General features: G+C 40.5%; 1 protein-coding gene across 4 annotated transcripts in view; it reads right to left on the bottom strand.

The window, feature by feature from the left end:
* LOC138059087 (uncharacterized) overlaps nucleotides 1-17,500 on the bottom strand; it is a 56,393-nt gene that overhangs the window by 10,195 nt on the left and 28,698 nt on the right. The window contains exon 14 of one of the 4 annotated variants that reach the window (XM_068904599.1): nucleotides 13,338-13,934. The exons of the other annotated variants lie outside the window; for them this stretch is intronic. Coding sequence (XP_068760700.1) covers nucleotides 13,471-13,934 — 464 coding nt within the window. The 3' untranslated portion in view covers nucleotides 13,338-13,470. Of the gene's footprint in view, nucleotides 1-13,337; nucleotides 13,935-17,500 lie in introns of those variants that run through there. 4 annotated transcript variants of the gene reach the window in all.

Here is a 17,500-nt window from a genome sequence, read left to right as displayed (position 1 = left end):
TCTGACAAATTTCCTATCTTCCCTCAACTGAATCTTGAGATGTGTCTACTCTTTACGCGGTCATTTATTTGTTCTATCCTGTTTTTTCCGCGGGAATCACGGCATCCAAAATTTTGCTTCCTCAGTGCATAAAATAAAATAAAATAAAAAAACAATTTAAAGAATAAATGAAAAGAAACGATTGCTATAGGTAGGGAGTTCGTCCGGTTTTTCAGATAAATAAACCTTTTTTTTTTACGGCCTCCCTCCCACGCAGCCGCTCTTTGTGTAGTCACGCAACGCTCTTCCCCACACAACGGTATTTTATTGTCACGCAACGCTCGTCCCTAAGGAGCGTTGCGTGACGAAATAGAGAACTGCTGCGTAGGAGACTATTGAATGGACACTTTACTCGATTTCCTGTCACTAGCCGCTCTTATTTCCGTTGTGGATTGGGTGCGGTTACAGCGGAGAATGCCTAGTATTGAACTTATTTTTATGCACACTTTGTTTTCCCAACGCCGATAAGCTGACAATACTTCAGGGATTGTTTACTGAAAAGAGTGTGCACGAGCTTGGGTAAGAACACACACTCCATTGAATATTGCAATTGTCAGAGTGCAAGGGATTCAACTTTTTTCTCCCGCATTATTTCGTTTGGTGAAATACATCAAGTTGCAAATGCACCTTATTTTTTTACTTGTCCTTACCTTCGGTAGCAAAGCGCAATAGATATTTTCTTCAACTGAAAGTCCAATAAGAATACCACTCCACGTTTCATTCACATCTTAAAAAAAAAAAGATGTTTCTTCGGTCACATGTAGAGTAAACGATACGACCAGGATTTCTTGAGAAACTCATACATTCACAGTAAGACGCGCTGGCCTACTAATAATATGGTGTCGTAAAAAGGTCTTCTCAACAAAAAATGTATCCTTAAAAGCGAAGGTCTGAAACTAAATGATGTCCTATGAAACTCATAGTGCAACAATTAATATGGCATTACGATGGCATCTCTAGAGAACACAATTGTGTCTGATGTATTGTATTGGTAGGCCTATAAGTCTTAAAGCCATGCAAGTAAGCGTTATTTAAACACAAAGTAAATTAATTTACAAACCAAACTAATTTAACTGGCTCATGCAAGCACCTTGCAGACACACTAAGTCATGCAGATGCAGGATCCCAGCTGTTTCGTCGATTCCTTGCTCGCAGAGGTCTCTTTTCTTGTTGTGTTTGCTGGGCTGAGGACCCGTCTACGTGTGAATTCGAGACGGAGACGCAGTTCAAATTTCACTCGTCTCTGGTTCACATTAGACGGATGGAGCATGCCTTTGAAGGTCAGGCCCGGTTACCAATTCATAGCAATGGCGAGTATCACTTACTTTATGTCACGGAAATTGAAGACGATTCATATCAGTCTTAAACGAATAATTCGTCTTCAAAATCCGTCCAAATAGACGCATAATCAGACAGATGATATCAGACGGATTATCTGTCAAAATTGAACACCGTCCAGTTTCCACAAAAAGACGGATTATCCGTCTAAGGGGCTGTTTACATGGAGGTAGGAAGATCCTAGCACTAGGAAGATCCTAGAAGGCGGATCATCCTAGCGCCATATGTTTTCTGTATCCAGTTTACATGCAAGAGGTCGTACTTGGCCCTGGTGCTATGATCTTCCTAGCTGTGAGCTAGGAAGATCCTAGCACCATGTAAACTGCCTTCGCTCGGAAGTTCCTGGTACTAGGGACAAAAAAACAAAAATGGCGGCGAAGGACCCAAATTACATGTTTGTTGTTTGGCCCGCCATCTAGCTTTCACTCTCCACTTCCACCTAGGCAGAAATTTGTGCATGTAAACCAAACTAAAAGTTGCTTCGCCTTCTAGGATCTTCCTAGTGCTAGGATCTTCCTACCTCCATGTAAACAGCCCCTAAGAAGGACCAGTGTGAAAACGGCCAACGAGACTGAGTGCTTGCAACTAGCTAGAACCACCTCAGATCGAGAAGTTCTGAAACCGCAGGAAAGGCTTCCAAAATGACATTGACCGTTTACACACGAGAACTCGACAGTTCCTGTTATTAGGTAGCCTTAGAAAGGACGATAGAGATAACGACGAGAAGGTTGTCTACTAATTTCCGTTCTGCAATAATGTCGCGATTACTCTAATTTGTTTGCCATGGAAAGTGTCTATCAACACTTCCAGGAGTAAAATTGCGGGTTCGAACTGTGTGGACGTTTGAAGATAAAATTGAAACATCACCGTCCGTAGTCCTCCGCGTAACCTGAAATTTGGCTAGGTCACGTCGTTGCATGTTAAGACGACAGCAGCTTAGAAATGTATTAAAGTGCATGCAGGGTCTTTGTTATTGTTCATTAAACTTATTGTTTCGTTGCGTTGTTATAGCTGTCGTCATCGTTGTCCTTTTTGTGCGTCTCACATTTTGATACATTTTGCTTGCTGTCCTCAGTCGTCCTGATAAGAACGTGGAATGATCAAATTTGAGGAAGGTTAAGTGGAGGGCGCGAGTATCTGATGATCAATCAGTCAATTTTCTTTCCATGCCAAACATCCACACCGTTCATACCAATTTTGTTTCTGGTATTGATACGCACTTTTCACGCCGAACGACTTGGAATAATCGCGAATATAGGGACCTTAAGATGTACGACGGCGACGTCGACGAAACCGTCACCCCAAAATTGAACTTCGCTCTAGTAAAAGTCTTTCGCGATTATTCCATTACGTTCACTTCGTACAATGTGGGCGAAGTATCCTAAAAATAAATTGGTACGAGCGGTTTCAGACTGAAAACAGAGAAATGAAAGATTCCCTGTTGCATGCTCACGTTGTCGTCAAAACCTAAAATTTCGTGATTTCACGTCGTCGTCATGCAGAGAACAGCAAAAATATGAGCTAAAATCCGTGCTGCACGAGCAGCACAATTAGGTCGTGTTCTATTGGGATCAACCGTTTTTAGTTGGTTGGGTTGGTAGGGTTAACGTTTTTCCGTGTTTTATTCGGAAAAAACCGTTTTCGGTTGATTTGGTTGATCAACTTTTTCAATCGGCATCAAACTTGGTTGAATTGGTTGAAAAAGCATAAGCAGCGACCGCTGTCATTTACACGGGCCGTTTAAAGTCCGCCGCGGGCTCCTGCCGTGTTGTTTTCGCTCAACATGTCGACGTCGTCGTCGTAGATCTTAAGCTCCCTAATATTACATCAACAACGGGGAATGATATTTTCTCAGATAACGCTCTCGTAGCAGGCGTCGTTATCCTTGCTTGGGCTCCCTGATTTCCCTATTTACACCCTTTGAACGAGTCTCGTACCATTCATGGGTGTCCAGGATACATTGATGTACCAGTTGCTGGTATTTTCGTATTTTCCAAAGTTGACTTCGATTTTTGAAGGGCGCCAGTCCAAAGTTTGGTTCGGTGAAGGCATTCGACATCCTGAGATGTAAAGTAAAATTAAACTTTGTTTAGACCAAAATACCTTGGATACGAAATCCATGTAATAATTATGGTCTTTACTCTAATGCAGCACTTGGATTCCGCATAATTATACCATTCCACACGCTAAAGCGCAAACTCATGACGCCATTTATTTTTACCGATTGACGATATGGAATACGAACCTTTGGTATGAGCTACGTTTACGTAAATAAAACGCATATGTTTGCGGAATGACGCGGGACCGCATAATTATGCAGAATGTAATCTATGCAGAGTGACCGATCTGCACCTATGAGTTTTTTTTTTTTTTTTTTGAGATTATAGAGGTCAAATGATTCTCTATAAAAATTCCGATTTTCGGTAAATTTATTTCTTGAGGTTATATTATAATATGTTGTTGGCATCACGTTTTGTATAATTATGGGATGCTGTTGCCTATTACCCTTACTGACTAAACATGCCAAACAGTTAGTCAGTGTGAAGCACAGGATATATGAAAATCCAGAACTTTCCAGGCTTTCATCTCTCTACTGCCAAGTTAGCTAGCGCTCACAAGAAACTCTCAACAGTTCAAATACAATGTCTTTGATGTATATGCTGTTGTTCATATCTCAGATCCGTATCCAATGTAGACCGGGTTCTGTTCCCGGACTCGAGGCCATATGTGAGGTAAGTTCGTTATTGGTTCTTTCCTCTGCACCGAGCGGTTTTCCTCCGGGTTCTCCAGTTTTCCCCTCTCCACAAAAACCATCATCTCTAAATTCCAATTCGATCCGAATGCAGGTCCTCCCTGAAAACCACTTCCGGGTGAGTAGAGCTTCCTGGGTAAATATCTCGAATTATCCGTCGTCTACAGTTTTGTTATGAACTTACAAAAAGAGCAGCTCAGTTTCAGTTAATAGCCCAGGCAAGGAATCTTTGCTGACGTCATTGCTCACAGAGGGCATTATGATAACCACAATCATGGGGTGTAGGGATGGCGCATTGATGAGAGCACTGGCCTCCCGCCAATGTGGCCCGGGTTCGATTCCTCAACTCGGCGTCATATGTGGGTTGACTGAATAGAATGTAATGTGAAGTGCTAGATTTCAATCCCACATGAACCATGTGAGCGTTAGCCCTACTGATGGAAATATGCCCACACAAGGACAGAGAAAAACTCTGACCAGGGTGGGAATTGAACCCACGACCTTCGGGTTAGATCTCCGCCGCTCTACCGACTGAGCTACAAGGTCAGACGGGAGCAGGCCGTGGGAACTGAAGATGTTAAAGTCACGGCAATGAACATATACAAGGACGAGGAAAGGTTACGTTTATGCAAACGTTGGCCGTGTAGTACGAGGAAAGGTTGCTGGTTCTCTACTCTGCACCGAAAGGTTTTCTCCGGGTACTCCGGTTTCCCCTCTCCTCAAAAACCAACATTTGAATTTGATTTGCGTTGATTGTTAATTTCACTTTACAGTGTCCCCAATTAGTGCTCCAGCGCTAAATCAACTAGACGCTTAAATAAAGTACCTTTCCTTTTTCCTTTCCTTTAAATCGACTTCAAACTGTAAAAGAACTCGTTAATTACTTATAACGCGCAATTTATTTACTTATAACGCGCAAGTATCACCTTTAAACTTAGTAAAATCTCCAGTCTTAAGTCTCATAACTTTGATAACGTTAACGAGCCAGTCATTAGCCATCAAAAACTGATAAATTCTTGGGTGGCAAAAGCACTTATGATCCCATGCACCCTTTGTAAAATTTCGAATTTTCAAAGCATCATTGCTTCGAAATTATATTCAAAGATTGTCCTATTGGTAAAGCACTGCACCGGTATAAACGCCAACGCCATCCCGTTGAAGCTTGAACATTTCGGACTTCCTATTGGCGCTCATAACTGCGGCGGTCATTTCAACTGAAGACTTAACATTAAGTAATTATTCGTCTTTACATACCACTGCGCTGGAAAATTGATTTTCGGATGCGGTTTTTCATGGTCAGGAAAGTCGCCGGCCCCGTCAAACTTTGTCGATCTGCAATTTTTAAACAAGAGATAGGTAGCTTAAGTACGCGGGGACAGCAACCCGAAGTGAGCTGTTTTCCCTTTTAACTTGTCTTCACACAACCACATTTATATTGCTAGGTATCTTTTCTCCATCAGAGATGATTAGTAGAAAAATCTGGGAGTCACCACTGTCTTGGCACGCGAAATGTTCTCTTCCGGTCGCCATCCGCGTCTCAAAAACTCATGAATAGTAAGCTTAAGCATGCGTGTTTTTGAAACGCGGACGGCAACCAGAATTGAAGTATGTTCTCTTTTAACTTTTCTTCACACAACCACATTTACATTGATAAGTATCGTTTCTCTATTAGAGATGATTAGTGTCCTTTTCCGGTTGCCGTCCGCGTCTCAAAAACGCGCATGCATATTTAGTGGGCAGAAACAATAGCTTTGCACGCTTTGCACGTGCATATTTCATTTTTGTCCATTTCTTTGCCGTCGTCAGCAAAACGACAACATGAAATAGCAAATTTAAGGTTTTATGGAGAACGTCAGCACTTGGAAGATAAATTTTCATTTCTCCTCTAAATTAAGCGCCGCTCATTCCTGAGGGACTGCCACACCACTGTCATATTAAAAAACTTGGAATAGTCTCGAGGTGATTGCAATAACACGAAATTATGTTTTTAGATGACGTTCTCGTTGCAGTTCCAGTCGTTCGGAGCAGACCTCATTTGTTAAATTGCATAGCAGTGTCCATTTCCTTTAATCTTCTACACCTCCACCTGGTAGCAGTGTCTGACATTTCGAACAACTTAAGATTAAATAACTTGAATAACGCAAGAAGTGCCGTTGCACTTTCCCTACCTTTGGCTCTCTTTAGGCAAAGCAAGTAACAACCAGAGAAACCGGTTTGCACCTGCAAAGAGGAAAAGAAAAATGTGCATAAGCAATGCCTTTGAACAGACTCTTCACTTTTTATTCTTGGCGGAATGAATCATGCGAGCCTCGAGGTTTTCTTAGGCACGCTGTTAATTTTAAAGATTGCAACCACGCAACTATTGGCAGGAGCATATGGGCTCCTGCTACTGGCAAGAGAATATACCTCATATTCTCTTGCTGTTGCTCAATCTGTGGCGGTATATCATTTGTTCATCGGCAGCTAAGGACAACAACAACAGCAAAACGTTCGATAAAAATTTCTCATTTCATCAAAGTTAGTTTTTTGCGCCTTGAACTTCCTTGTCGACTTGTCAAGTTGGTTGGTGCTTGAACCGAGTGTGAGTTACGCGAAGCACTGAAGGTTTTTCAATGTATTTGTTCTTTGAGGTCACATTCCTTGCGTGCTTTCTCGATACCTTCCCGACAAAGAAGTATCGCAATTAGCAAACAAATAATTACAAAGTGAATTGAAAACGTGCTTTTCGTCTCGTCATTTAATATATCATTCAGACTTGTAGCTACAATTGTAGAGATGATGTTTGATACACTGCGATTCATGAAATTCCTCGTCACTATAAGAGAAAATTATTAGAAAAAGGTCACCAGGAAATCACGAGATATTTCCTTACCAAGGTTTTTCTCTATAAATGACTTTTTGAAGTCTCAAGAATATGATGAACTGAAGCACGGTAGTCTATTCGAATTCATTCTCCCTATATTATTCGGAATCAATTTTGAACAATTAACGATGCAAATATTTCGTGAGGTTAGTTTACTTCAGCAAGAAAGTTAATTTGCCCGCTGCTCGTCTGTTAGGTTGTTGTTAGATCGCTTCCTAAATATTCTTGTTTAAGAGTCCCTTGCAATTGATCATAAAGACGCTGAGCAATGACCTTCTAATTTTTGTTGGTATAAACCTGAAGCCGATTTGTAACTGTAACTGCTTTTAGATGCCGTTAGCATTCAGTGGTCGAAGTCTATTGAACTTTGGCGAAAACATTGATTTCGTGTGTACGGTCCGTTGTTTTGATTTGAGACATGGACATGGAAGAAAACTGTGTGCAACTACTGTTTACTGATCCATTACGCCCAAATCTGCATGGACGTTTAGCGCTTCTTACTTAAACCAGCAAGTATTGTAAAATAAAGTAAAGTAAAGTAAAGTAAAGTAAAGTAAAGTGGTGCATTTATATAGCGCCCTTATCACTAAATGGCATAATTAAAGCCAATACACAATGCCAAACACTGTACACGTATGCTTTGCAGTTTTCTTCGTAACCTGTCGATTCAAACTTGCCTTTGGTTTAGTGTCATTCGCTATAATTGCATGGCATTCACTGAGGCACCCTTTGGTCGCTAAGATAGCCTTGGTTGGAGTTTGACGGTTTTCCGTAAACCGGGCATCAAATAGTAATTGTACATGCAGCAGGGACAGTGCGGTGATGATCTTGATGAAATACTCCTTTGCTGCAACACCAGACACTCCTAGCATAATGCCGACCACAAAGTTTCCCTTCAAAGCCAAGTTTTCTTTGCTTTAAAGCATGCTTCGTTTCGTTTGCTGTCCGAACAGTATGAACCCCAGAAACGCTAAATAATTGTTTACTGTTGCGGAAGTAAAACAACATACGTGCAAGAATGTGCTGACTCTAATTAATCCTTGACAGGTTTCGCGTCAAGATGATCTAAATGTATCACTACTGATGGTCGCCAATTAACCGGAAGTTAGTTATGACAAGCTGTCAGGTTTCGTTTCAAGTCGTTGAGGTGACTACCAACGAATTCACGCAACGGTGAGAAAATACAATATGTAAAAGGCTGAAAAGGCGCGCGGGGGATTTCTGTTCCAAACTCAACTTTTATAGAGCTGCTGGAACAACATGCAATCCACAGAAACCAGCTTTAAACACTACAGTAAGACAGGAAAAATAAAAATGGCCAAATATTCAGTACTAAATAACACACGAGATTCCAGACGAACACAATGACAGTTTGTCGGCCAGCACATGTACGTACGTCTTGAGAATTTGAATTTGAGCTCGATGTGGTGGTCGAGGTCGAGCTTGAGGTGGAGCTTGAACTGGTTGAAGTGACGCCCTGGCTTGGAAGACATGATAGAGCCTCATCGACCGCCCTTGCTTTAAACTGCCTGGGATACGCGGCAGAAGCAATTGACCTTGAAAGTTCATCCGACATGTTTGTGTTTTCCCGCGCAATAGATGATCGTGTCACATGTACTCGCTCGCACCGATTAGGTATTAAGTTAAATCATACTTATTAATTTGAAGTTCTGTCAGTGGTCTGAAATAAAAGAATTTCGCAAACTTACCAGGGGCCCGTCGAATTGTGTTAATTTGTCGACGATTCCTGGCTTTTACATTCCAGATGCAATGAACTGCCAGATTAAATGAAATTATAACAATCACTTTGAGTCCAAAGGAGTCTGAAATGATCTCAAATCTTCTTGTTCTTCTTCCACCTTTTCTTTTCTATGGAAAATCCTTCATTTTTTTTAATGAGGGATCTTAAAATATGTACAGATATCAAATGAAAATAGAAGTCAACATTGCAACCTTAACTATTCAAACAGAAACTTATACTACAATGCTTCTTTCAAACTGAATTGTTAGACTTGGTTTTCTCACAATGTCTTCTGATAATGAGTTCCTATCCCTTATAGTTCGTGGGAAATAAGAGAACAAAGCTTTGTTCTGGAGACGGAAAAGGGGTTGTAAATGAGAAGAGTAAGTGGATGCCCAAATAATAAGACAGTATTGAAGATATGGGAGTATTAAAGAGTTGTATAATGTGCAAAGAGTATTAGAAAAGAAAAACTGTCGTGATTTGATCATAATCCCAGTGGATTTGGCAATTTTGGAAGAAATCGCTTTTATATGAGCCTGCCCTGAGAGGTTTTGATGGATGATAACACCTAAGAATTCTGTACTTTTCTACTCTATTAATACTATTCTTATCGATGCTAATAGAAAAACCATCAAGACTTATTTTCTTTCTTGCAGGCCTTTCGTGCGCCCTGCCACTTTTGAAGGAAAACTTTCAAAGCAGTTCGATACGTCACAAATATGTGTTTTCCATACTAATGGCGATCGCTGGACCAAGACATATTTGCAAAGATTTGACTGAAAGTAACGGGAACACTGACACCATTGTCTGATTTGGGGAAAGAAAATTTCAGTTGCGCGTCAAACATACATGGTTTTAGTTCACATTTTAAGAGGAGAGAAGACGAAAAAATGTTCAGAAGGTGTGAAAATCATACATTAAAAATAACAATACAGAGACTTTCCATGCCTTAAAAAGGTAAGGTAAAGTCTCTGCTTAAGACCCAGAAGGCTCATCAGGCCGGCGCTTATCTCCGGTTTCTGTAGCATGAAGCTACTAGGAGTATTTATGCTCCCCCCTGGATGGGATGCTAGTCCATCGCAGGGTTACCCCCAGCATTACGCCGGTACCCATTTATACACCTTGGTGGAGAGAGGCACCGTGAGAGTAAAGTGTCTTGCCCAAGAACACAACACAATGTCCCCGGCCAGGCCCCGAACCCAGACCACTCGATCCGGTGTCGAGCATACTAACCATGAGGCCACCGCGCCTCCCCTTTTCATGCCTTAGTCCAGAGAAAATAAGACTTGATGGTGGAAAAAACAAGCACTGTTTCTTTGACAAGGAAAAGCACTTTGGCACACGAAGGAGTAGAAAACTTCGTGGTTCAGTATTCGCTGTGCCACTTTTACCGGAAATATCTCTAGTCAAACCTTATCTTTGGCTCACAAACTTTCACCTGTTGACTGCTTTTCGTGGACCAACGTCAGAAATAAAAGTCCTGTACTGTTAACGAAAGAGTTCAGTTTAAACAAAAAAAGCTATAAACCGATTGACATTTTGCAAAGTGACTCTTTCGTCCGGATAGAATGTACTCGCTTCAAAGAGAAAACAAACGAAATTCTTCTGTCATGCTTTTCTGTTACCTACCTTGACTCCATTCATGAATAAATTTTAAGCTGTGAGATCCTTTGAACGGATTACTAGCTCATTTACCAGTGACTCGCCACAAGCAAATCCCGTCAAACTGGCAAATTTGTTTTGCATTCACTTCAAGCGCGGGTATCCTCGTGAAAAAACCACAACAGAATATCTTAATGCCGGTTCCAGTTACTTCAATACTCGACAACATCCATTTTTGTGATTCGCACATTCAATCATGACCATAACCGTTTCAAATAGGGCAAATTTTTCCAACTTCGCGCAATTCTTTGACAAACCTGAGCACACCGCAGCATTCTAAAACAGCCGATCTAAGCATGTTTCGTTTCATCCGAAATAAAGGACTTTCCTATGTAGAAGGAATTGCCGAGATCTTTCTCTCTTTTGTCTATCTTCTTTTAGTATTTGTACCACAAGCGCATGGAGAGCATTCATTTTGAAAGTAAATGCAATAAAAACTACAACTAGCGACAGCGTCGACATCTTTTCTTCTCGCGTTCTAAGGCTGCCTCGAAGGTTTTCAACCAATCAAAATGCAAATAAAATTAAATTTGCCATTGATAATGCGCATGCGTGACATTAGTCTCCTTTGTTGGCACAGGCATGATGTGATAAAATGAGGGTACGATCCAACTGAATGCAATCTGCAATCAAGATTCCAACGATTAATTGGACAGAATGCAAAGAAATTGACCCAAGATAGAACAGTATGTGTATTGATACAAGCCATATTCAATGAACATCGGCGGAGGGAAGGACGGGGGGGGGGGGGGGAAGGGAGGGGTTGCATTTGATTTATTTGGGTATGTTTAATATACAGGAGTATTCATTACAAATGCTGACTCGACCGGGGTGTCAATTAAATAGGGTGCATTTAATAGAGAGTAAGCGTTTATTACATAATTAATGGTTCGATCTTTGATTACACTCTGGAGGGGAAGTTGTACTTTAAAAATTATGACCAATACAATCATATTATCTGCGGTATCTTCGGCCATTGTTTCCAATTCACGGTTTTCACATGACGTCACGACCGCCATGTTGGCGCCCCTAAACAAAGAAAAGGCGGCCATGTTGGTGCCCCGACCAAATCCTCCGGGAATTTCACTCTATTGTTATGCAAACACTTTCTTTTGTTTTCGTTGAAAAACATGGCTGTTGATCACGTGAGTGAAAACCAGCAATAAGAGAAAGTATTTTTCATTTGAAAGTCTAAAGTAGCCTGCAGTGCAGGCGTATTTTGGGCGCGCGAGTGCACATTTTCGTATTAGGCCACCATCTTTCTAAGATTTGGTAACTGTGAAAGATTGGGGCGAGGAAATATTTGCTGAGGGAGTAGGCGCCAACCCCAACCCGCCACTGCACCAACCCTCTCCCGGTCAAGCATCTAATCACAATCCAAGATGGCGGCATCGAAAACCTGGTTTATCTAGCGTTCCGCGCCAAAATAACGCCTGCACTGCAGGCTAAGTCTAAAGTAATTCATTGATTACATTCCACGTGATTGAATTTAAAATTAGCCAAAACTTTGTTTCCAATCAGTGCGGTGCAAAAACAAATTAATTGACAATCTTAAGGCTGAGCAAGTATGGGGGACTTGATATCGTAGGGGGCTTAACATGGGGGGCTTGATATTCTCGGTAACGTTTCAAACCCTGCTCACCTAACGATACGTCTAATGAGCAAAAACAATAGTTCTGCACGCGCTGTACGTGCGTTTTACATTTTGATACATTTCTTTGCCGTTCTCGTCTTGACAACGGCGTGATATGATCAAATTTGAGGTATTGTGTAGGACGACAGCACCTGATGATGAATTGTCAATTTTTCTGTCGAAATATCCAAATCGTCCTCACCAATTTTATTTTTGGAATCTGTACGCACGTTTTCCAAGCCGAGCAAATTGCAGCAATCGCAAGATTATTACAATAACGGGAAATAATATTTTTAGACAACTTCCTCTTAGCTGTCGTCGACGTCTTTGCTTTAGGAGGGAGCTTACGAAACGAGGACGACGGCGGCTACGAGGACTTCATTTAAAAATACAAGTTCGCGTTATTTATATCACTACGAAACTATTTCATGTCGTTTCGCGTTAAAAATGTGTATTGACTGTCGAGGAACTGAACTGGTATGAGTGAGTTGGAAGCGTAGAGGGAGAATTGAAAATTCATCGTCATGTGCTAACGTCCTCCACAGAACCTTGAATTTGGTCATTTCAAGTCGTCATTTGGGAGATGACGGCAAAGAAATGTACCAAAATGTATGACGGATGATGGTGAAAATATTTGAAAGTCATACGCTTACCTGGCTCGAACCAGTTGTATTACTCTAAGAGACCTTGTTATTAGAAGGGACATAATTACTATGCTGTACCACGTAACAGCAATGTTATGGTAGCATATGAAGCACCAATCATTGAATCAATAGACCCCCAATAGACTTTATTTAAAACTCGGAATTGGTAAGTATAGTTTGACCGTGTAAAAAAAATGAAAGTCAAATTTAAAAAAAAAAATATATATATATATATATATATATATGAAGTAATATCCTGAATATTATCTGATGAGTGTGGACATTTTTTGACCTTTAGAAACAGAGCTGTAGTAATTAAACGATGAACAACTACCTCTGAAGTCTTGTACCAGTTTATTACTATTGAGCGCTCTCTGAAATACATTCAAATCGAGTTTTAAAAAATATGCGTGTCATGTGCAATAAAAATATGGAGAAATTATTATTGCTTACACTTAAAAACAACTTAACGAAAGAGATTTTTAAAAATTCGAAGACCATTGGCAGTTCTCAATTTATCAATTATTCGGCTTACCAGAATGCGCATTTTGTTAAGCAATAATTGGTATTTCATATGGTACCATAACACAGCTGTTACGTGATAGTTGTAGTTATAGTTCTCATAGTAAGAAGGTCTCTTAAAAGTAGTGAAACTGGTTCCAGCCACCTTAAGTCGCTCGCTATGAACTGCGATGACAATTCTCGCTCAGAGCTGTCACCATACGCGCGTGGTTCAACATGAAACGACTTTCATACGTGACTTTCCATGATCAATTATTGTTATCATGTGCACTTTTACGAATATGCGAGGGTCGCCGCCGACTTATCAATACATTCATCGTTCGGAGCATCCAAAAATGTTAGCAGTTTCTTTTCCCAAAAGGGTCTCTCGAGCGGATTGAAGTAATCAATAAAACTCCTTTTCTGTAGTTTTCGAGGAAGCTTTTCCCGATCAACATTGTCAATTCGTACCATTATCAAACTGTCATCCATGGCGTTCAAAAGGCGATATTTCGCAATATTCAACTCGTGGCTGCAGTAATTGCTATTGAAGAAATTGTTCGATAACACGGCTATGATTTTGAAACTTTTGTACACACATTCTGCCATACTGTCGTAAAATACTTTTCCAGGTTCGAAGTCTCTGTAGTGTATGCAACATTTGAGTTCGTTTCTTTCTTCCAATAAGGGAAGAAGCCTTTCAGTTACCCAAAGTTGGTCCGTTTGGCTGTAAATAATAAAGGCGTCGTACTCAAACCCTAGACAAAAAAAAACAAAACAAAACAAAAGAAACATATACATGAATTGATCATTGTAGGAACTGCTCATATCTACCTAATTAGATACGCCCCCAATTTTGACATCCAACGCCAAAGTTTCCCTTTAGGACTAAGCCTTTGCTACATATTTCCGACAATAAGGTTTGGGTAAAGGTTAGCGTTATATTTAGGTCAGGGTAAATGCAGGTGTTTAAATATCCTTACTTGAGGGGTAGCATTTTGGGCACACTTTGTGCCGTTAATTGTCTTTAGCACTGGATGTATTTTGTCCTTCCTTTTCATTGGCCGAGAGCCCACCACGTGACCTGCAAATAACTGCCTACAAATAAGTGTTTTGCATTCTCGTCACCAGAGCCTAGGGTAGACCATTCTCGTCACCAGAGCCTCGGATCGACCCAAGGCTCTGGGAAACTCTGTGTAGAAGAACATGCGCCGTAGGGTTCTTACAGCCACAAATTGGCTATTTGAACCTTACAGCGCCTGTTCACTCCTCGTGCTAACATGAATGCACCAAATAGAGACGGTTTTGATTGTTCTTCATGAAAACCAATGAGAAGACACTTTGTTTCAGGGTTCCTCAGAGCTCTTCTCTCCCTCGGTCAAGAGAAAAGCTCTGAGGTCGAGATTGAGTGTTTTTCTGCAAATAATATTCTGCTCATGCGCAGTTGACATCACGCTCTTGTAAGAAAATGGCAGATCGGTTTCCCGAGCTGTCAGAGAATGATTCGACATCTTTAGTTGATTGAAAGAACAGTGAGAGTACTAAGAAAGGAACAAAAGTTGCACTCAACGCATTTCGAGAGTATCTCAAGGAAAGAAAGTTAGACGAAGAGTCACTCGTGTCATCGACGCGAAGGACAAGTTGGCGAATGCATATGTACTGAAGAGATTTTATGCTGAAGCCAGAAAAAAGCATGGCGAGCTTTACACAAAAGCTTCACTTGTCGGGATACGCTTTGAAAACTGTGAAATCCTTCAGCTTTGTTGATGCCTAGTGTTATTGAACGTTTGACTATAAGTACAATTTGAAGTCTACAAATATAATAATGCTGAGAAAGAAACCAATTGATTAATGCCATTACTCGACTCTGCAAGGCAGCGCGCGCTTACGGCTTCTCGGAAACAAAAACAAAAAACAAACTCGGTGATCGAATAATAAAACAATTATTGACCTTGGTTATCGCAGAATATGGTGATTTGTCAGTGTCTCGCAGATCAATTATTTGCCTCAGCCTTCGGCTTCTGCTCGCCACTGACAAATCACGATATTTTGCTCAACCTCGTCCAATAATTGTTAATTATTAAATTCTCAACCTCGGTTAATGCATTTCTCGTGCTCTGATTGGTTCACTCAATCTCGGTTATCTACTCATATACCTTAGTTTGACCTTATATGGTAATTGATTTTGCTGAGCGCTGCTAAGCTATTTTTTTTTCCGCCGGACAACGAAATTCGCTCTGATGATAAAGCAAAATTTAAAAAAAATTATTGTGGAAAGTTTGGATCGATTCCGACGTTTAGAAGAAGACGGGAGGGCAAGAAATGTTTTTTGTGACGAGCCTGCGTCTGTCTGACTACAAGGTATTGCACAACATCGCATCTTCATCAAGTTTTTTCGATTTCGCTCGTATTTCGTACTTCCAAACTTTTGAAGTTTAAGGAATTTAATAAAACAATTATTCCATTCGCGCTCGTTGGCTATTTGCCATCTCATATCCAACGCGGGCTCATGGAATAATTGTTAAGAGCCAATTTCTGTAAATATCGAGAATCCGTGGTCACTCGTCAAATTTCGAATTTCTTTACATTTTGCCTAAATAACACCTATAGTGAGTTATTTTCGAAAATAGTATCCAAAGATCTCGAAGCACTTAATTTTTTTCTGAAATCGAGGGAAGTTCCAAAAACGCCATTTTAGCCCAATGTCACTTCCGGAAATAGAGTAAAATGGTGCATTTTGTTATCGCTCGTGTACATAAACGCGGTCACAGCTATCAATATGCAATTTGGGCATATCGTAACACATTTCTTGGTCTTTCCAAAGCATACATTTATTTTGGAAAAGCTGCTAGTAAATATCTATTTTTGGCTGTTAGAAATACCCCAGTACAAACGGTTGAGTGAATGAGTCAATTTATCTAAATTGCACACCCCCCAAAAGCCCACTGGTACATGTAATTTGGCGTTGAAACTAGTATTCCGTTGAAGTGCATTCTTTGTGCTATGCTGTGTTAAAATTTCTTCCGCTGCCTGATAAAAGTGTCCCGTCGAAAGACAGAAACGTGAAATCAATTGGTGCATCGCAACCATTCGTAAAATTAGCACGGAACTTGGCTTCTCCGAACCACGGCCTCGTCAAGAACCGAAACTCTACCAACGAAAATGCTTTTTTCACTATTCTGAAAACCCAAAGATTTACTGTACTATGATAAGATTGCTGGAGAGTGATAACCTTCAACTTTTTTGGCAAGGTTAACGTAGGTGATGAAGTATTGTTTGTTGTGTAACACTATGCTGATCGGTACGTCGATTTCCAAACGACGTTACAATCGTTGTAAACTGCTTCTTTCTACCAGCTATCACCTTTTTTAAAAAGATATATATGATGCGACGATATAAATTCCGATTTAGCTACCATTTTAGGGTGCAGAAACATTTCTGTGTCTTTTACCCCAAAGAGAAATTTGTTACATTTATTGCGTGACGCGATTTTGACCACACCATTGACGAAAACAAAGCTCGTTAAATAACTTAATTTTGCAACAGTGTTCGAGTCGACTAGTCCATATAAAAAAATATTAAAACAGATATTTTACCTTCAAAGTTACGTAAGCATGTCCAGTTAAGGAAGTCAAAGCTTGGAAGAGACCTGTAATAATCAGTTGTTGAATTCGATTCCTCAGAGATCGCTAATCGCTCAAACGTTGCAGAAACTGTGACAAATGCACCTATCAATGGTTTGCCCCAGGATGGGGGGCAACCCAAGGGAAATTTGACATTTTCAGGGTTTCAAATGTCAATTTCCCCACCATTGGGTCTCCTTAATGAGTCAAATTCCCACCCCTGGGGACCACAAACCTTGCAGGACTCCTCCAGAGAGTAATTGTACTTGTTGGCAAATGGTCCCCACCAAGTTTGTAAATTTCCCCAAATAAAGAAGGCATATTCTTGATATTTAGCATAAGGTTCAGTTTTGGTTAGCAATTTCACACACATTCTGTACTGCTTAAAATACCTGTGAATTGTTTCACATAGTATTTACTGCAATACTAAATGTGCAGTGCCAGAACATGTCGACATCAAGAGGGGTTAATGCACAACTTTGGTGGTACCAATTATCACAGGTATCACACTGAATCCATGCTACGGTTTCAGCTTTCATCTCTTGGGTCTTCTTTTTTGCAGTAGCCTTATGTTATTAGAAATTTAAAGATAGAGCACTGATGGGCATAAAAGAAAACATTTTTGCTTAAAAAAAGAACGCGATACTTCTTACCTTTCGTTCCGCCATCCTTGGACGCGGGCAATCTCGTACCCAGAGTTC

This window comes from Montipora capricornis, chromosome 8, assembly GCF_036669925.1.
Source record: "Montipora capricornis isolate CH-2021 chromosome 8, ASM3666992v2, whole genome shotgun sequence".
Lineage (NCBI taxonomy): Eukaryota > Metazoa > Cnidaria > Anthozoa > Scleractinia > Acroporidae > Montipora > Montipora capricornis.
This window is presented reverse-complemented; position numbering and strand designations above follow the sequence as displayed.